Here is a 15,754-nt window from a genome sequence, read left to right on the forward strand (position 1 = left end):
ACAATTCTAAAACTATGAAACATTTCAAAGATTCCTTTTCAGGCAAACATGTCCACATTAAGATGAACATTTTAAAGTTTGAATGGGGGTTTTAGGTGTAAGTATGTAGGACTAGTAGCCTGACAAAGTTTGTACTTTTCTCCCTTTAAATGTCCATTGCCACCCCCACCCCGGCTTGTGACATTTGAATCTCCTGGCTACCATAGATATAGAAACCTAGATACCTCATTGGCCTCTGCAGTTCGTTGGAGCGACCTGTTTGGTATGGTGGCCGCCATATTTACGGGGGGAACGGGCACTGGCCAATCACAGCGTGTTGACTACTGGCCAACCACAGCGCGTCTTTTCCAGGACTTTGTCAGAATCTAGTTGTCCCGCCCCCACCTGCCTCTGATTGGCCTACTGAACGCCCCCTTCTGTGACGCACGCGGAAATTTCCAGCTGCCCCCCCAGAGCCAGAGGAGGCATCTACCTTTATATGTCTATGCTGGCTACAGCTACACACACACACACACACACACACACACACACACACACACACACACACACACACACACACACACACACACACACACACACACACACACACACACACACACACACACAGAGTGTGGATCTCCGCGTCTAACTATGATGTCATGTCATATGATTTCATATGCAGGGGTGCACATAACCGGTGCGCAGGTGCGCGTGCGCATGCGCACGCGCACCCAAAATAAATAATGCGCGGCACATCAGACGACGCGGAGCGCTTTTGCGTACCAACAGCTGTGACAGGAATTTCCAAGCTTTTATTTTTTAGCAAAACTAAAAAATAAAAGCCTGGAGATCGAGGCTAGGAATTTACTTCCTGAAGCCACACTCACACAATCACGCTAAAGCACGTGTCGGCCCCATTTACAGCCATTAGGCGCAGGGGGAGGGGACGCATGCTACACGTGATTGTGTGAGTGTTGCCTCGCATCCTGACACACAGACACGCAAAATATGTCGTGAACGTCCCAATCTGGCGGATAAATGCAGCGCAGCACAGGGCACCAAACGGCGTGAAAAGAAAAACGTCGAAAAGCGGCGGAATTTGGAAGCAGAGCGCCCCCCCCCCCCCCGTTGACAAAACTGTCCCGGGGGGCACCGTGCTGAATCCCCCCCCCGTTGACAAAACGGCAGGGGGACGGGACGGGACGGGACCATTTATTTGGTGCGCACCAAGTCACATCTCCAGGTGCTCTTTTGAGTACTAGACCTAAAAAGTTATGTGCACCCCTGGTCATATGATGTCAAAACTAACTATGATGTCATGCTGCCAATATAAGCTTGTGCAGCTGATTCAATTTCACTCTTCCAGTTGCCTAGTGGATGTACACACACATTAACGCAATCACCTAGAATTTATCTACCCCAGTAGGATAGCTTTTTTATTATTCATTATGGCTGAAGAAGACTGTATCTTTTTTGCAGACAAAATTAGTGAATTTCATGTAGATGAGAGCAAAAAGGTTGGAGGTGGTAAAGATAGAGGCAAGAGGAAGGCCAAAGATGCTGCAGGAGGTGTCCGGGCTGAGTTGACGCCACCACCTCAGTATATTGGGGAGCGCATGTCTCTCTACACAAAGCTGAAAGCGGAACATGATGCCCTGTTGGCCGAGAGGGCTGAGAACGCCGCTCTCCCCATCAAGGTGACCCTGCCTGATGGGAAGGTGGTGGACGCTGAATCCTGGAAGACCACACCATACCAGGTGGCATGCGGAATCAGCCAAGGTCTTGCTGATGACACAGTGATTGCTAAAGTGGACAACTCTCTGTGGGACTTGGACAGACCGCTGGAGAATGACTGTAGCCTGGAGCTGCTCAAGTTTGACGACGAGGAAGCCAAAGCAGTGTACTGGCACTCCAGTGCCCATATCATGGGTGAAGCCATGGAGCGGGTATACGGAGGTTGCCTCTGCGATGGTCCACCCATCGACACTGGTTTCTACTATGACATGTACCTCGAGAACAACAAGCATATATCAAGCAGTGACTTTCCCTGTTTGGAGACCTTGTGCAAGAAGATCATCAAGGAGAAGCAGCCCTTTGAGAGGCTGGAGATTAAGAAGGAAACCCTCCTGGAAATGTTCAAGTACAACAAGTTTAAGTGTCGGATTCTGAACGAGAAAATCACTACCCCCACTACTACGGTTTACAGGTGTGGTCCATTGATTGACCTGTGCTTAGGACCTCATGTGAGACACACCGGAAAGATCAAGGCCATGAAGATTCACAAGAATTCATCCAGTTATTGGGAGGGAAAGGCTGACATGGAAAGCCTCCAGAGAATCTATGGAATCTCTTTCCCTGACCACAAGATGCTCAAAGACTGGGAGACGTTCCAGGAGGATGCAAAGAACAGAGACCATCGCAAAATAGGCCAGGAGCAGGACCTGTTCTTCTTCCATGACCTGAGCCCAGGGAGCCCCTTCTTCCTGCCTAAAGGGTCCTTCATCTACAACACCCTGTTGGACTTCATCAGAAGTGAATACAGGAAGAGAGGCTTCCAGGAGGTGCAAACGCCCAGCATCTACAACAACAAGTTATGGCAGATCTCTGGCCACAGCGAGAACTACAGCGAGAACATGTTCTCCTTTGAGGTGGAGAAGGAGAATTTTGCCCTCAAACCCATGAACTGCCCTGGTCACTGTCTGATGTTTGGGCATCAGTCCCGCTCCTGGAGAGAGTTACCCATCCGTTTTGCCGACTTCAGCGTCCTACACAGGAATGAGCTGGGTGGAGCCCTGACCGGCCTCACCCGGGTTCGCCGCTTCCAGCAGGATGATGCTCACATCTTCTGCTCCATGGACCAGATTGAGGGCGAGATCAAAGGTTGCCTGGACTTCCTACAAACCGTGTACAATGTGTTTGGATTGACGTTCAAACTCAACTTGTCCACACGGCCGGAAAAATTCCTCGGAGAGCCTCAGAAATGGGACCAGGCCGAGGAGAAACTGAGAAACAGTCTAAATGAATTTGGGGAGAAGTGGGTTGAAAACAAGGGGGATGGAGCTTTCTATGGACCAAAGATTGATGTTCAGATTAAAGATGCCATTGGTCGATACCACCAGTGTGGCACTATCCAACTTGACTTCCAGCTCCCCAAACGCTTCCGTCTCCAATTCGTCGGTGACGATGGGAAGAGCACGGAGCCGGTGATCATTCACAGAGCAATCCTGGGATCAGTGGAAAGGATGTTCGCCACCCTGACTGAATACTATGGAGGCAAATGGCCTCTCTGGCTCTCCCCACGTCAAGTGATGGTCGTGCCTGTGGGACGCACATGTGACGAGTATGCCCAGAAGGTCCATCAGGAATTCCACAACAGCGGTTTCATGACAGATGTAGATCTGGACCCTGGATGCATTCTCAAGAAAAAGATCCGAAATGCAGAGCTAGCCCAGTACAACTTCATCCTAGTGGTGGGAGAGAAGGAGAAAACAAGTGACACTGTTAATGTGCGCACACGGGACAACAAAGTCCACGGTGAGTGCAACGTTAAGGAGTGCATTGAGCGTCTGCAGAAGCTGAAGTCCTGCAGGAGTCCAAACGCTGAAAAGGAGTTCCACGCTAGCTTTCCCTCACCTTGTCCTTCCCCCAATCAAAATTGTTGTAATACTGTTCTAGACATTTTTAAATGTGACTTTGCAGAGATAATCCTAGCTCACCCCTTGGACAAGATGCCGGACCACAGTGCCCTGATGATGTTGGAGCAAAGGACAAATAAGCTGATGGTGGAAAATGCCAAACTGAAGAAAGATATTGAGGAACTGGAAGAACTGAGAGAGAGACGTGGCCAAGATGAGAGGCATGGTGTCCCAGGTGGTACAAGCTCCCCTGACAAAGAGATCCTGGACCCGGCCAGTGGAGCGGTGCCTGGGGAAAGTGTGGCCTCCCAGGACCTCCCCACTTGAACCAGACAAAAAAAAAAGCTGAACCCCAAGAAAAAGGTGTGGTAATAGGTGCAGAGAGAGAGAGAGAAAGTGAAAGTTGATGTTGATTCCTATATTAATAATACAATTCAAAATAATAATAAAATACTAGATTTGATTTAGGGGAGGTTTTAATTAAGGGATGGTTTTAACCACTTCAGCCCCAGCATCCATATTTAGGGGGGATCCTTAGTCCTCTACCAGCTCACAACATTGTGAGCTGGTAGATCTGCTATTTTTGGTGAAGAGATTATGTGTAAGAGGGGAAACAAGGGGTTCAAGTACAGAGCCAACTCAGGTCCAAGTCTAGAGGGGTTAGGGAAGGTTTGCAGATGATTTGGATGGCACAGTCAAGGCCTGTAGTGATGAAGCAATGGCACTGACAACAACACAAGCCTCCAGACACACACAGAGCAGCAGCTGTCTGGGTTGTTAAAGCAAATCACCACAGCAAGGAAAACTGGTCATCTACATCAGGAAGGGTAATGCCTTCAGCCAAAGAAATTTTTGATTTCCCTTTTTTTGTTTGTTTTACATTTCTGCTCAACTGTATTTCGACAGTGACAGTGAGAAAGAGACACAGGAAAGGTGGACGGAGAACAGGTCACAGCAAAATGTCCGGGTGGCTGGGAGTCGAACCAGAGACAAACTGAAGAAGCCATTTTGTCTCCATGTGCCCTAACTTTTCAGCTATTGCAACACCCTAACCAAAAAAAATTAAAGATTGTCCCTTCTGACCATCAGCGTTGATGCTGTCAACAAGTGAAAGGCACTTGTTGAAGAAATTACAATTGCTCTCCATAGTGGACAGAAAGTACCTTTGCATCCCACTGGGATAAGTGTCTAGCTACTAGCTAGACACTTAACCCCTAACTGCTCCCCGGAGCTGTATTAAAGCGCTCTCTGCTCCTGATAGTTAGGATGGGTTAAATGCAGAGGGCTCTTATGAGCAAATGTTCAGTGACAAAAATACCCCAAAGTGGAGACTAAATTGTAAAAAATGTAATTATTACAAGCGTGCTTTCAGAAAGAGTCTTCAGTGTGGCCATATCCTGCCTCCTCATGATCAAGATTGATTTAAAATGTTAGCATGGTCACAGACAATTTTGTGGGGAAAATACAAAAAACCCTCACGCTCACGATTGACGTTGTGTGTAATAATCATAACCAAAAAGCAGACCGTGTTTCCTGTCTCTCTACACTGTACCTGTCAATAAAGGACCAAAAAACGACTAAAATGGTCAAACTGGATGTTCCTCAGACTAATTGTACCATCAAAATCTATGATCGGTGCATCCCTAATAAAGAAGTCACTGATTCACATTTAAAAACAAGACCAGGAGACCTGGTTCTGCCAGACCCTAAATGAAGTCCTAGTATGTAACACACCTACAAATGATGTCATGAATAGTTCATGACGAAAGAGGGACAGACTTTTTTGGCTGGGGCCGGGTGACAAAGTGACATACCATGTATGGAGAAAACAGATACAAAGCCTCATGTAAGCCCGACCCCTTGGGTCTGGCAAAAATATATTCTGCAACACCAAATTAATTTGAGATCTATAGGGAATTGAACAAAGGATATGTTTCTAGTAATGGCTGAAGATGTAATGAAATCTGTCCATGCAAAAGTGACTTCAGTAGTGTGACAGCCAGGCTACCTGCAGCAAAGACATGCTGCTTTTCAACCTTCTGAGACCAGAACTCACAAATCATTAAGCTTTAACTACACCTTTGTAAGACATTTTCCATAGAAACATGCATCCTTGTTTGTTTGTTTGTTTTTTTGCACCATGAGTTGTTGTCCTAAATAATTCCCAGCTTTACAAGCTAAGAACAAAGTGTTCAAAAGCACAGTCTGCAGTAAGAATGAACACTGGCTCGATTTGGAAACTGTGTTTCACTGTTTCACTGTGTTATGGTATCCTGCAGTAAATCTTGTCAGTAACAACACTGTTTAAAGAATTATGCCACAATTGCCATGTGTTATGTTTAAAACGCTGGAATGGAAACACTATGATTAAACTATAGTATAGTGAATTTACCAACTTGCTTTGTGTAATTTTGATGTCTGGTTTTAAAACCTTTAATGTCCTTGCTTACTGTAAATCACTCTGGATTAAGAGCGTCTGCTAAATGTGTAAACTGTAAACTGTAAAACCATATCCAGTCTATGTTGGTGGCCAATTTGTTGATTAATCATTAATTAATTCTCTCAACAACCCCAAACATCTGACCAAAGGACTTCAGTGATAGAGGACGTCTTGGTCACTAAAGGGCACAGATACACAAACTGTGTGACTTTACTTGTTTTTTGCCCAAATATGGAGATGACTGAGTCGATGTTACAGTACTGATGTCACAGCTGACTGATGTCATAATCTGGCCTACACATACTCACAATGTAGCATTTGTTGCATACATGTGAGATATACAGTATCTAATCGATACACAAAATTGCATCTTTATATGTTCCATAGCAGTCTTGGTATGTAAGTGTGGCGTGCATGTCAACCGTATGCGTTGTGTGTGATGTCAGATCAGAGCTCTGGTTAGCCTATTTAAGGTGTGAATAGGCCTTAAGAGCGTCCAGTCTTTTTTACCTCACTTTCTTTATAACATAGGGAAAAAGGGAAGTTCAGAAGAAATTCAATAGAGTAAATGAATTCAAGCTAAAAACTAACACAAACACAATACCATCACAGTTGTGACATTGTCAAAATACTCTTGTCAAGGGTATAAGCAAAAACAAGTCTTATATAATATCTGTATTACTCTCATCAGAGGGGGAAATAGCAAGAAGTATGTACCATTCCCTGTCTCTAATGAGACATCTTTAAGAATTGCCCTTTGTTTTGCTCTCAGTTTAGAATGTTGGATAAACAGCAGAGCTGGGACGTTGTGTCTGTAGCAGCATACTTGGTTGCTTGGTGTGACTGAAGTTGTTGTTATTATGGCTCACTTTGCCTCCTACCGTGACTCCCCACCAGGAGACGAGAATTTGCTGTTGCATGTGCCTGAACGCAAATCCCAATGGCATCATATAGAAAACCTAGACTTGTTCTTCCAGAGGGTCTATAACCTGCACCAGAAGAATGGATTTACCTGTATGCTGCTGGGGGATATCTTTGAGCTGGTTCAGCTGCCGTTTGTGGTGGGCTTCACAGTGTTCCTGGTCAACTGTGTGGACTATGACATCCTCTTCGCTAATAAGCGAGACTCCTCTAAAGTCACCTTGCCCGATACCTTCCTCCCCATTGACGTTTGCAACGCTCGTATCCGTGACAACCAGTTTGTGATCTTTGTACTGGTGATCTCTGCCGTGTTCTGGCTGCACCGACTGGCCAAGTTCATCTACAATGTCTGTTGCTACTGGGAGATCAGATCCTTCTACACCGGTGCCCTCAAGATGACCATGTCAGAGTTGACCTCTACAACATGGCAGGAGGTTCAAGCCAGAATAATGGAGGTTCAGAAGGAACACCAGATCTGCATTTACAAGAAGGAACTGATGGAACTGGACATCTACCACCGTATCCTCCGCTTCAAAAACTACATGGTTGCCATGGTGAATAAGTCTCTCCTTCCTGTACGTTTCCGACCTCCTTTACTTGGAGAGAGTGTGTTCTACACGTGGGGTCTCAAGTACAACTTTGAGCTCATCTTCTTTTGGGGGCCAGGCTCTCTGTTTGAGAGTGAATGGTGTCTGAAGCAAGAGTATAAGAGAGGAGGCGACAGGCTGGAGCTGGCAGATAAACTGGCATCTCGTATATTGTGGATTGGCATTGCCAATCTCTTGCTTTGTCCAGTCATTCTGGTGTGGCAGATCCTCTATGCCTTTTTTAGTTACACTGGGGTGATCATGCGGCAGCCTGATTTTCTGGGAGCCAGGAGCTGGTCTCTCTATGGTCGATGTTACTTGCGTCACTTCAACGAGCTGGACCATGAGCTCATGTCACGTCTCAGCAAGGCATACAAGGCTTCGTCTAAGTATATGAACTGTTTTCAGTCCCCACTGCTGACTGTGGTGGCTAAGAATGTAGCATTCTTTGCTGGCTCTCTCCTGGCTGTTCTTGTCATCTTGACCATCTATGACGAGGATGTTCTACAAGTAGAACATGTCCTCTCCTCCATCACACTGTTCGGAGTGTGTGTCAGAGTCTGCAGGTCAATCATTCTGGACAAGGACGAGGTGTTTTGCCCCGAGCAGCTGTTGAGGGTGATCCTGGCAAATATTCATTATGCGCCGGACCACTGGCAGGGAAATGCGCACAGACATGAGACCCGTCGCCAGTTCTGTCAGCTCTTCCAGAACAAGGCTGTTATTATCCTGGAGGAGCTGGTCAGTCCAGTAGTGACCCCCTTCATCCTGATCTTCTCCCTGAGGAGGAAGTCTCTGGAGATCATTGACTTCTTCAGGAACTTCACTCTGGAGGTGGTTGGGTTGGGAGACATTTGCTCTTTCGCTCAGATGGACATTAGGCAGCATGGACACCCTGCGTGGATGTCAGAAGGGAAGACGGAGGCTTCCTTTTACCAGCAGGTGGAGGGTGGGAAGACAGAGCTGTCTCTGATGTACTTTGCCATTAACAATCCCCAGTGGCAGCCTCCCCATGAGTCCAAACGATTCATTAGTCAGCTCAAGGAACGGGTCCAGAGAGAGGTGACCAAGGCCCCGGCAGACCCACACACAGTCACCTTACTGTCCCAGTCTGAGCCAAGGCGTTTCATTGCCAACCTCTTGGCAGGCCCGCCCACATTAGCCTCTGTTCATTTTGGCTGGGAAAGCTCTTTGGCCAATCACGCTGCAGTCGGCATTGGTGAGAGGGCGCTGGCCCTGAGCTCCCTCTCACCAGTCAGCAGCAATCTTCTAACGAGAGGCAGCTTCAATGCTGCTCATAGGGCCGTTGGCCACACCCGAGACACCGGCAGGCCAATGGCAGACTCTGGGACTGATGCACATATGATCAGCTCAGGTAGCAGTGCGTGGGAGGGACAGATGACCGGTTTGGTTCTATCAGAGTACGCCTCCTCCACCGAGATGAGCATGCACGCGCTCTACATGCATGAGTTTCACAAGCAGCAGTCTCGCGGCGAGCAGACTCGTTACACATGGCACAAACAGGAGAGCGGCGACAGCGCCCCCGTTGAGGTCAGAAGTGACCCCAGCCCTCAACCCAGACACTCCCCCCAGTCACACACCCTCCACACCTCAGTCCCCAGTCCCTCTGACATTCCCAGCTTGGCTTCAGCCATCTGCAGTGCCAACACAGGCCAGGAGGAGTGGGTCCCGCTTCAGAGCAGCAGCCAGCGTCAATATGGAGGAACAGATTCTTTAGGTGCAGGGGCCATGGGAGGGGGGTGGGCATCAGGCAGCCCCATGGAACCATGACACCATTCCAGAGGAGGGCTGTGAGGATGAGATACCTCTACACCAGTGGTGGACAAAGTAAACAACCCTGTTACTTGAGTCAGGTATACTCCTGGGCAAATATTGCTCCACTGCACGTGAAAGTCAAATTTTCACATTATTACTGGAGTAGGCTACTTGCTTTAAAAAATATATAAAATACGCATCACATTGTTATGCATTGTGAGCTTGTAGATCCGGTACTTTCACAGAATGTTTGCCTATTATGATATGGCCAGAATAGGGACACTACGGTTCATGTAGTACATCTTCTTTTTAATATCACTGCATTACTGTATTTTTTGCACAATACATTTACAGAACCTTATAACTCGCTGAAACCACCATAATGAATGCACTCGCTTTGTAGAAAAAGTCATAATGTTGTCAAAACATAAAAATGACCATAGAATACTACAGCATCAGAATACAATACTGTCATTCAAAAAGCCAAAAAGCAATCATACTATTCTATGACAAGAAAGAAATGCAGTCCTCAGAAATAGTCATAATATACCATGTCATAAAAAAAACAAGTTATACAATACTATGTTGTCAAAAACAAAAGCATTTAGTATGTCATTGAAGACAAAATTAATAATGTCAACATGAAAATTACATACTATGCATAGCAGCAAAAGAGTCCAAAAAATGTCCTATGACACTCTTACTATACCAGTTGTTCTCAAAGTGCCAAGCCCAGGGACCCTCAGGGTTCCTTGAGGGGGTTCCAAAAGGACCCTTACATTTCTGTAATGCCCTGACTTATGGGAGTCTTTGAAATGTTAAACATTTGAGAAACACTGTACCATTCAGTCATCAACACACACACACACACACACACACACACACACACACACACACACACACACACACACACACACACACACACACACACACACACACACACACACACACACACACACACACACACACACACACACACACACACACACTTCTAGACGGCTTGCCCCCAAGCAGCCATGGTGTAAAAATAAGTCATAGTATAGCGTACACCAAAAAAGAAAGAGTCATATTACTACCATGACATCAAAAAACAAATAACCTACACCATGGTAGCAAAAGAACAACATACTTCATGTCTTATGTCATCCTAAAAGCAACAAATATGTCGTACTATACTTTCGTTAAAAAGGTTACAAAGTTACAAAGTATAAAAGTCTACAGTAAAGTATACTGTCATAACAAAGTCATATTATGTCGACACAAATGTAATACTATTACTGTCATTATCAACATCAAAGTCAAAATATCACTAACATCAGGCCCTGGAGCCACTCTTCACATTCATAGAACTGTCATACATAGCCTACACTGTATAGTATATGTGGTGTGGGTGCCACTGCCAGTGGTTGTTTTAATCTTCCAATGTCACTAGATGGTAGTATTGTCACACTAATTTGATAAGCTGACAAATTTGGTGGATATATTGGCAAAGGTACTGTACATGGCATTTTCACCGGTTTCAGTGGTTTGAGCACATTTTCAAATAAGATGGGTTCAGCCTCAACATTTTTACATAATAATTTTTTGTTATATATCAAATGTAAAATCTCTGTTACGAGCAGTTATGTAACCAGGATACATGGACGCAAACAGCTCCTCAATTTTCTTCCATCCAGTTAAGTGCAAGGTCTTGAAGAACATGACACATCATGAAGTGCACTTGACCTGTAATTGAGTCTTAAAAGCAAAAGTACAGAGAGTACCTCTATTAAGAGCCCCTGGATTCCATTGTGCTTCAGCTTCCTGTAAAAGCCGGAACCCATAGAAAGCCTTATGGCCCTTATACTGTAAGTACCTGAGATGGAGGTGGAAAATTACTGGGCTGCCATTATCCCATATTAGTGCAATCATTTGACATGATTGGCAGATGTATGAATTCTCTGACTTTCTCGTACTGTATACAATTTAGCACACATTTGAATTAAACTCAATAGAAGGCAAAGAGCTCACTTATGTTGAGGCAACCCCATAGCGGAGTGTTTAGGGTTCATACTACAATGGCTCTAATACCTGACAGTGGGTCCCCGGTTTGATTCCCAGCCGGCTGAGCCAGTTGGTGCATTTGCTATACTGTATTGTAATATTATCACTAGAGAACTGACCTGACACACTTTAGTGTTATGAATTGTATTATTATTATTATTATTATTATTATTATTATTAGTTTAATGTAATGAATATCCTTTTTCACATTCATCTTGACCCCACCCCTGTGACGCCGGGCCTGGCGGCATGTCAATCCCCTACTGTTTCCTCTTTTTCTCTCCACTGTATACCTATCAAATAAAGGCTCAGAAAAATCCCCCCAAAAATATCTAAAAAGAAATAAAGAAAGCCTCAGCCAGTATTTCATGACCATATGAGCCAATTGCACTTAAGAAGAATTTTGTTTTGAACACTAATCATAAACATTCACCTACAGGTATGTGTATCAAGTTTATTAACCCAGTTAACTTTTTAATGCTCAGCGCACACACCCTCTGGTGGCATCAACAGCAGAGATGGGTGTTTGCAGTGAGACTCAGAGCACCAGCTGTCTTTTAAAAAGCAACGGATGAAAGCCAGTTGATTGGAGATGTGCTTCTCCCTAATCATCAATAATTCACAGCTTTCGACATTTTGAACTAATTATGGTACATCGATGGCCTATTTGAAACAAGCCTGTCAGAGGAGAGCAAATAACTGCATTGCATTGGGATTGATGAGCTCGACCGGCTACATTATTTTTACTACACCAGTAGGGCAATGACCACACCCCCCTCCGACACCTCCCAGGAAGTTTTCATTTGATAGAGACATTTCTGATCCAAATAACAGCAACTTTGGTAGTTTACTGTGCTAAGATGCTTAGTTCATGTCCCAAAGATCATGGGTTCAAATCCCAATGTGAGTGAACAGATTGTTTTGGGACTCCAAAGCATGTCCTGACAAATGTTATGTTAGTGTGAGGTTAGGTTAGGCATAGTTCTTTGTGAGGTTATGGTTAGGGTTAAGGTTAGGTTTAGGCAGTTTTTGTGAGGTTAAGAACAAGGAAGAACTGCCAATCACAGCGACTACTGGCCAATCACAGCGGGTCTTGGCTGAAGTGGTGTAGTAAGAAAAATGACACAGTGGACCATAGAGGCAGAGGCAAGACCCAGCCAAACACTTACTGGAGTGATGGGTGATGATCTGACTGTCAACCTTATGATCCACTACCTTCACACAAACACACAGGTGTGCATGCACACAAACATGTACACACATACAAAGCTTCGTACAAACACAGTAACATGGTTTACTATACACTGAGTGTTAAACAATGCCAGGGACATTGGCATGCATGTTGATAACTTAACAGTACAATCTTGCACACAGTACCTTCAAGCATTTTAAACGCTAGGACAAACTGTCTTGAGACTACTGCCATTCACACACTCACCCAAATTTGTATTACTGTCTTTGTGGGGACATCAAACGCAATACCAAAGATGGTTAATTTATGAAGATACACCATCCCAATTGGAGTCACTAGGTACACAAACGCCTGACGGCAAATCTCGCGAACATCCAATGTTTACTGGTGCTAGAGTGTTGCTGGGACGGAGAAAGGTCGATAATAAAGTAGATTTTCTCTAGATTTGTCTCTGAAAAAAAAACATTTTAGTATGAAAATCTTGGGAATATTGTGTAGCTTGTGACGATGGGGTCCAATATTTAGTTCAGTGACAATGGGGCTAAAGAATGGTTCAGAAGCTGTCTTCACGTTCAGTCTTCCATTGAAATGAATAGATTCCATTCTGCCTGTCTACTAAAAAGGTGTCCGCCTACTTTATGGAGATACGGGAAGTAAACCAGAGATGGCATGTCTTTTTCGTCTTGGGCAATACTTAACACTTATGTGTTTCCGGTTCAAATCTGATGCTGAGCCAATCAAACAAAGTTATGAGAAACTGACCCAGAACAGGAAATGTGTGTGCCCCCTTCTGGAAAAGGGAACTACAGTTAACTACAGTTAATAGGCACAGAGCATATTAAAGCTGGAATCCATAACTGTCCTAACTTTATGACCTACATCACAGAAAGACCAAACTACCGCTCATACAAGAGGGAGTTCCTGCTTGGTCAGGGGACATAATGTGCTTATGAGCTTCAGACTACTTGTCAACCAGTAGGTGTACACCAGAGTCTCAATTTCTCAATGAAAGAGTTGGGAGACCACCTCCAACCACTGCAGATGTGCTAGTTATATTGTATTAACACAGTCAAAACAAATCAGCATCATTACTCTAGTTTCAGCTGCTTTGTAAAATACTGTATTTTGGTGATTGATCCAACACTGAGGAGGAAAGTCCACAGATGTTTCACATAACCCTTAATTGGATCATATTTGAGTGTGAATTGAGATGAATGAATATAACTGTTATCGTAATATCTTGTTTATCTCTAGCCTACATTTATCACTCACTAGGGGACACTAATGCGTACTTTGTGCCTAGACAGACTGCCAGAATGCACAAGTAACATATCACATGGAAGTCCAGCTGAACTACATACAGTACCTTAGTACCTCAAATATTGTCATTCACATGAAGGAAATGTATACCTACATGAAGGAAATCGCATTCCTTTTCTGAGGGTAACATTAGCCGAAAATCTCAGAGCTTGTAGATCGGCTAATTTCAACGAAGAGGTTTGTTGGTGTACAGGGACAAAAGTGCAGACCAAGTACCAAGCCAAAGGTCAAGTTTACAAAGTTAAATGTCTGAAATCACACATTTAACATAAAACCAATATGTTGTGGGGATCCCTGCCATGCTTCATCTCTCTCGCAAGACATTATCACAATGAAACCATGATACAGCCTTCTGCATTGACTCCCAGCAGGACTTTAGGGGCCAATCCTCAACTCTTCTTGGTTAAACAAAGTCTAGACATCTTCTTTTAATGAGTCTGTCTGAAAGGAACACAGTAGCAGTGTCACCAAAATGAACTACTCTGTCTGGGTAAACGTCACCTTTGATCAACGAAAGCGGATCACAAAGACAGCTAAATGCCTGAACGCTCTCATCACTTTGTCTGCTGCAAGAGTGTTGAATGTCTGCACTGTCAATTGGGCCAGGGAAATCATTTTTGTAAAGACCGCAGCGGCGTTGCGGCTACCTTATAACCGTCCCTGTTGTTGATGGAGGAGGAATTCACTTTCGGTTGATGAATCTAAAAAAGAAAACACGGCAACATGAAGGAAAATTGAATTGTCAACTGGATTGTTAAACAGAATAATTATGCAGTCATGTTTTTCTTCCTCTTCTTGTTGTTTGTTTGTTAGTAGTTTCTTTCTTTTTTTGAAGAGCCGAGGTCATTAAGCCCCGTCTGATGAAGGAAACAGCCTCTGTTCGTTGAGCTGCAGGGGCCATTATCGGCGCCCTTTTGAGAATACAAATAGGATGTGTTGGGCGGATAACACTCCACCAACAGACTAATTAAAACACAGCAAGGCTTGGAGTCTCGGTCCTCCAACCTCCCGGTTCTAAATAAGAAGGCCATGCCTGGAATCCCAAACAATCCACACAGGTGGTAAACACATCTCTTGTGTGTATGTGGTTTACATACTACTGTCCTTGTGGGGACCAAAAATCCCTACAAGGATAATGGTACCAGTAAAAATTGACAGTATATGTGAAAAATGTTCTGGTCCTCGAGGGAAAGTGTATTTTTTATGAATAAGAACATTTTGGAGTTAAGGGATACAGTTCATAAAACATTCAGGCTACGGTTTAGGCAAACCTGCTACTATTTTCTAATGCATTTGTATATGTACTTTCCTCTCTATTCGATTCTCTTTTCCCTATTTTGACTCTTAATTTAACTGCAACGCTGAAAACTCGCACAAAGAATTTCACCCACTCTAAAGGCAGGTACAGACTGCAGGACCTTAACGTGGTCGGGGGGTCATCTGATCGTTAAGCATTACTTAGGGCATTACTTAGGGCCCGTACACACTGCAGGAGATTGGGTCCGATATTGCTGTCGCCGACATTTTTTGGCGCTCGCCGACAAAACCTCCCGATCTGACACAGATCGGCCTTTGATCGGCGAGCTAATGCTCGCTGTGTGTGAAAGGCTCCGCGAGACGATATGGCCGCGATTATCCGCTCTGCGACGGCTTTCCGACCGTTTTCAGATAACTAGCGTGTTAGATATTCATCTCTGTCTGGGACAGGACAGCAGACAATATCATACAATATGAACGGGGCTGCGACCACCTTGCGAGGAGATGCACGCTACAGCCAATGAGAGCACATTACAGCCACCGTGGCTAGGGGGGCGTCGCTGGATCTGACCACAACAAACAGTCCCTACCGCAATATTACCGT

General features: G+C 44.7%; 2 protein-coding genes across 2 annotated transcripts; both read left to right on the forward strand.

Annotated features, from left to right (window-relative positions):
• Window positions 1–1,427: 1,427 nt before the first annotated feature.
• On the forward strand, window positions 1,428–3,941 carry LOC308080520 (threonine--tRNA ligase 1, cytoplasmic-like; the record flags this gene model as incomplete). The annotated part of the gene is made up of 1 exon (XM_080422416.1): window positions 1,428–3,941. The coding sequence occupies one exon, from the start codon at window positions 1,428–1,430 to the stop codon at window positions 3,939–3,941; it is 2,514 nt and encodes an 837-aa protein (XP_080278542.1).
• Window positions 3,942–6,914: 2,973 nt separating this feature from the next.
• LOC308080521 (autophagy-related protein 9A-like) lies at window positions 6,915–9,353 on the forward strand (the record flags this gene model as incomplete). The annotated part of the gene is made up of 1 exon (XM_080422417.1): window positions 6,915–9,353. One exon carries the CDS (start codon window positions 6,915–6,917, stop codon window positions 9,351–9,353), a length of 2,439 nt encoding a protein of 812 aa, XP_080278543.1.
• Between the last annotated feature and the right edge of the window lie 6,401 nt (window positions 9,354–15,754).

The sequence above is a fragment of the Gymnoscopelus braueri genome (assembly GCF_963280865.1).
Source record: "Gymnoscopelus braueri genome assembly, chromosome: 24".
In the NCBI taxonomy this organism is placed as follows: Eukaryota; Metazoa; Chordata; class Actinopteri; order Myctophiformes; family Myctophidae; genus Gymnoscopelus; species Gymnoscopelus braueri.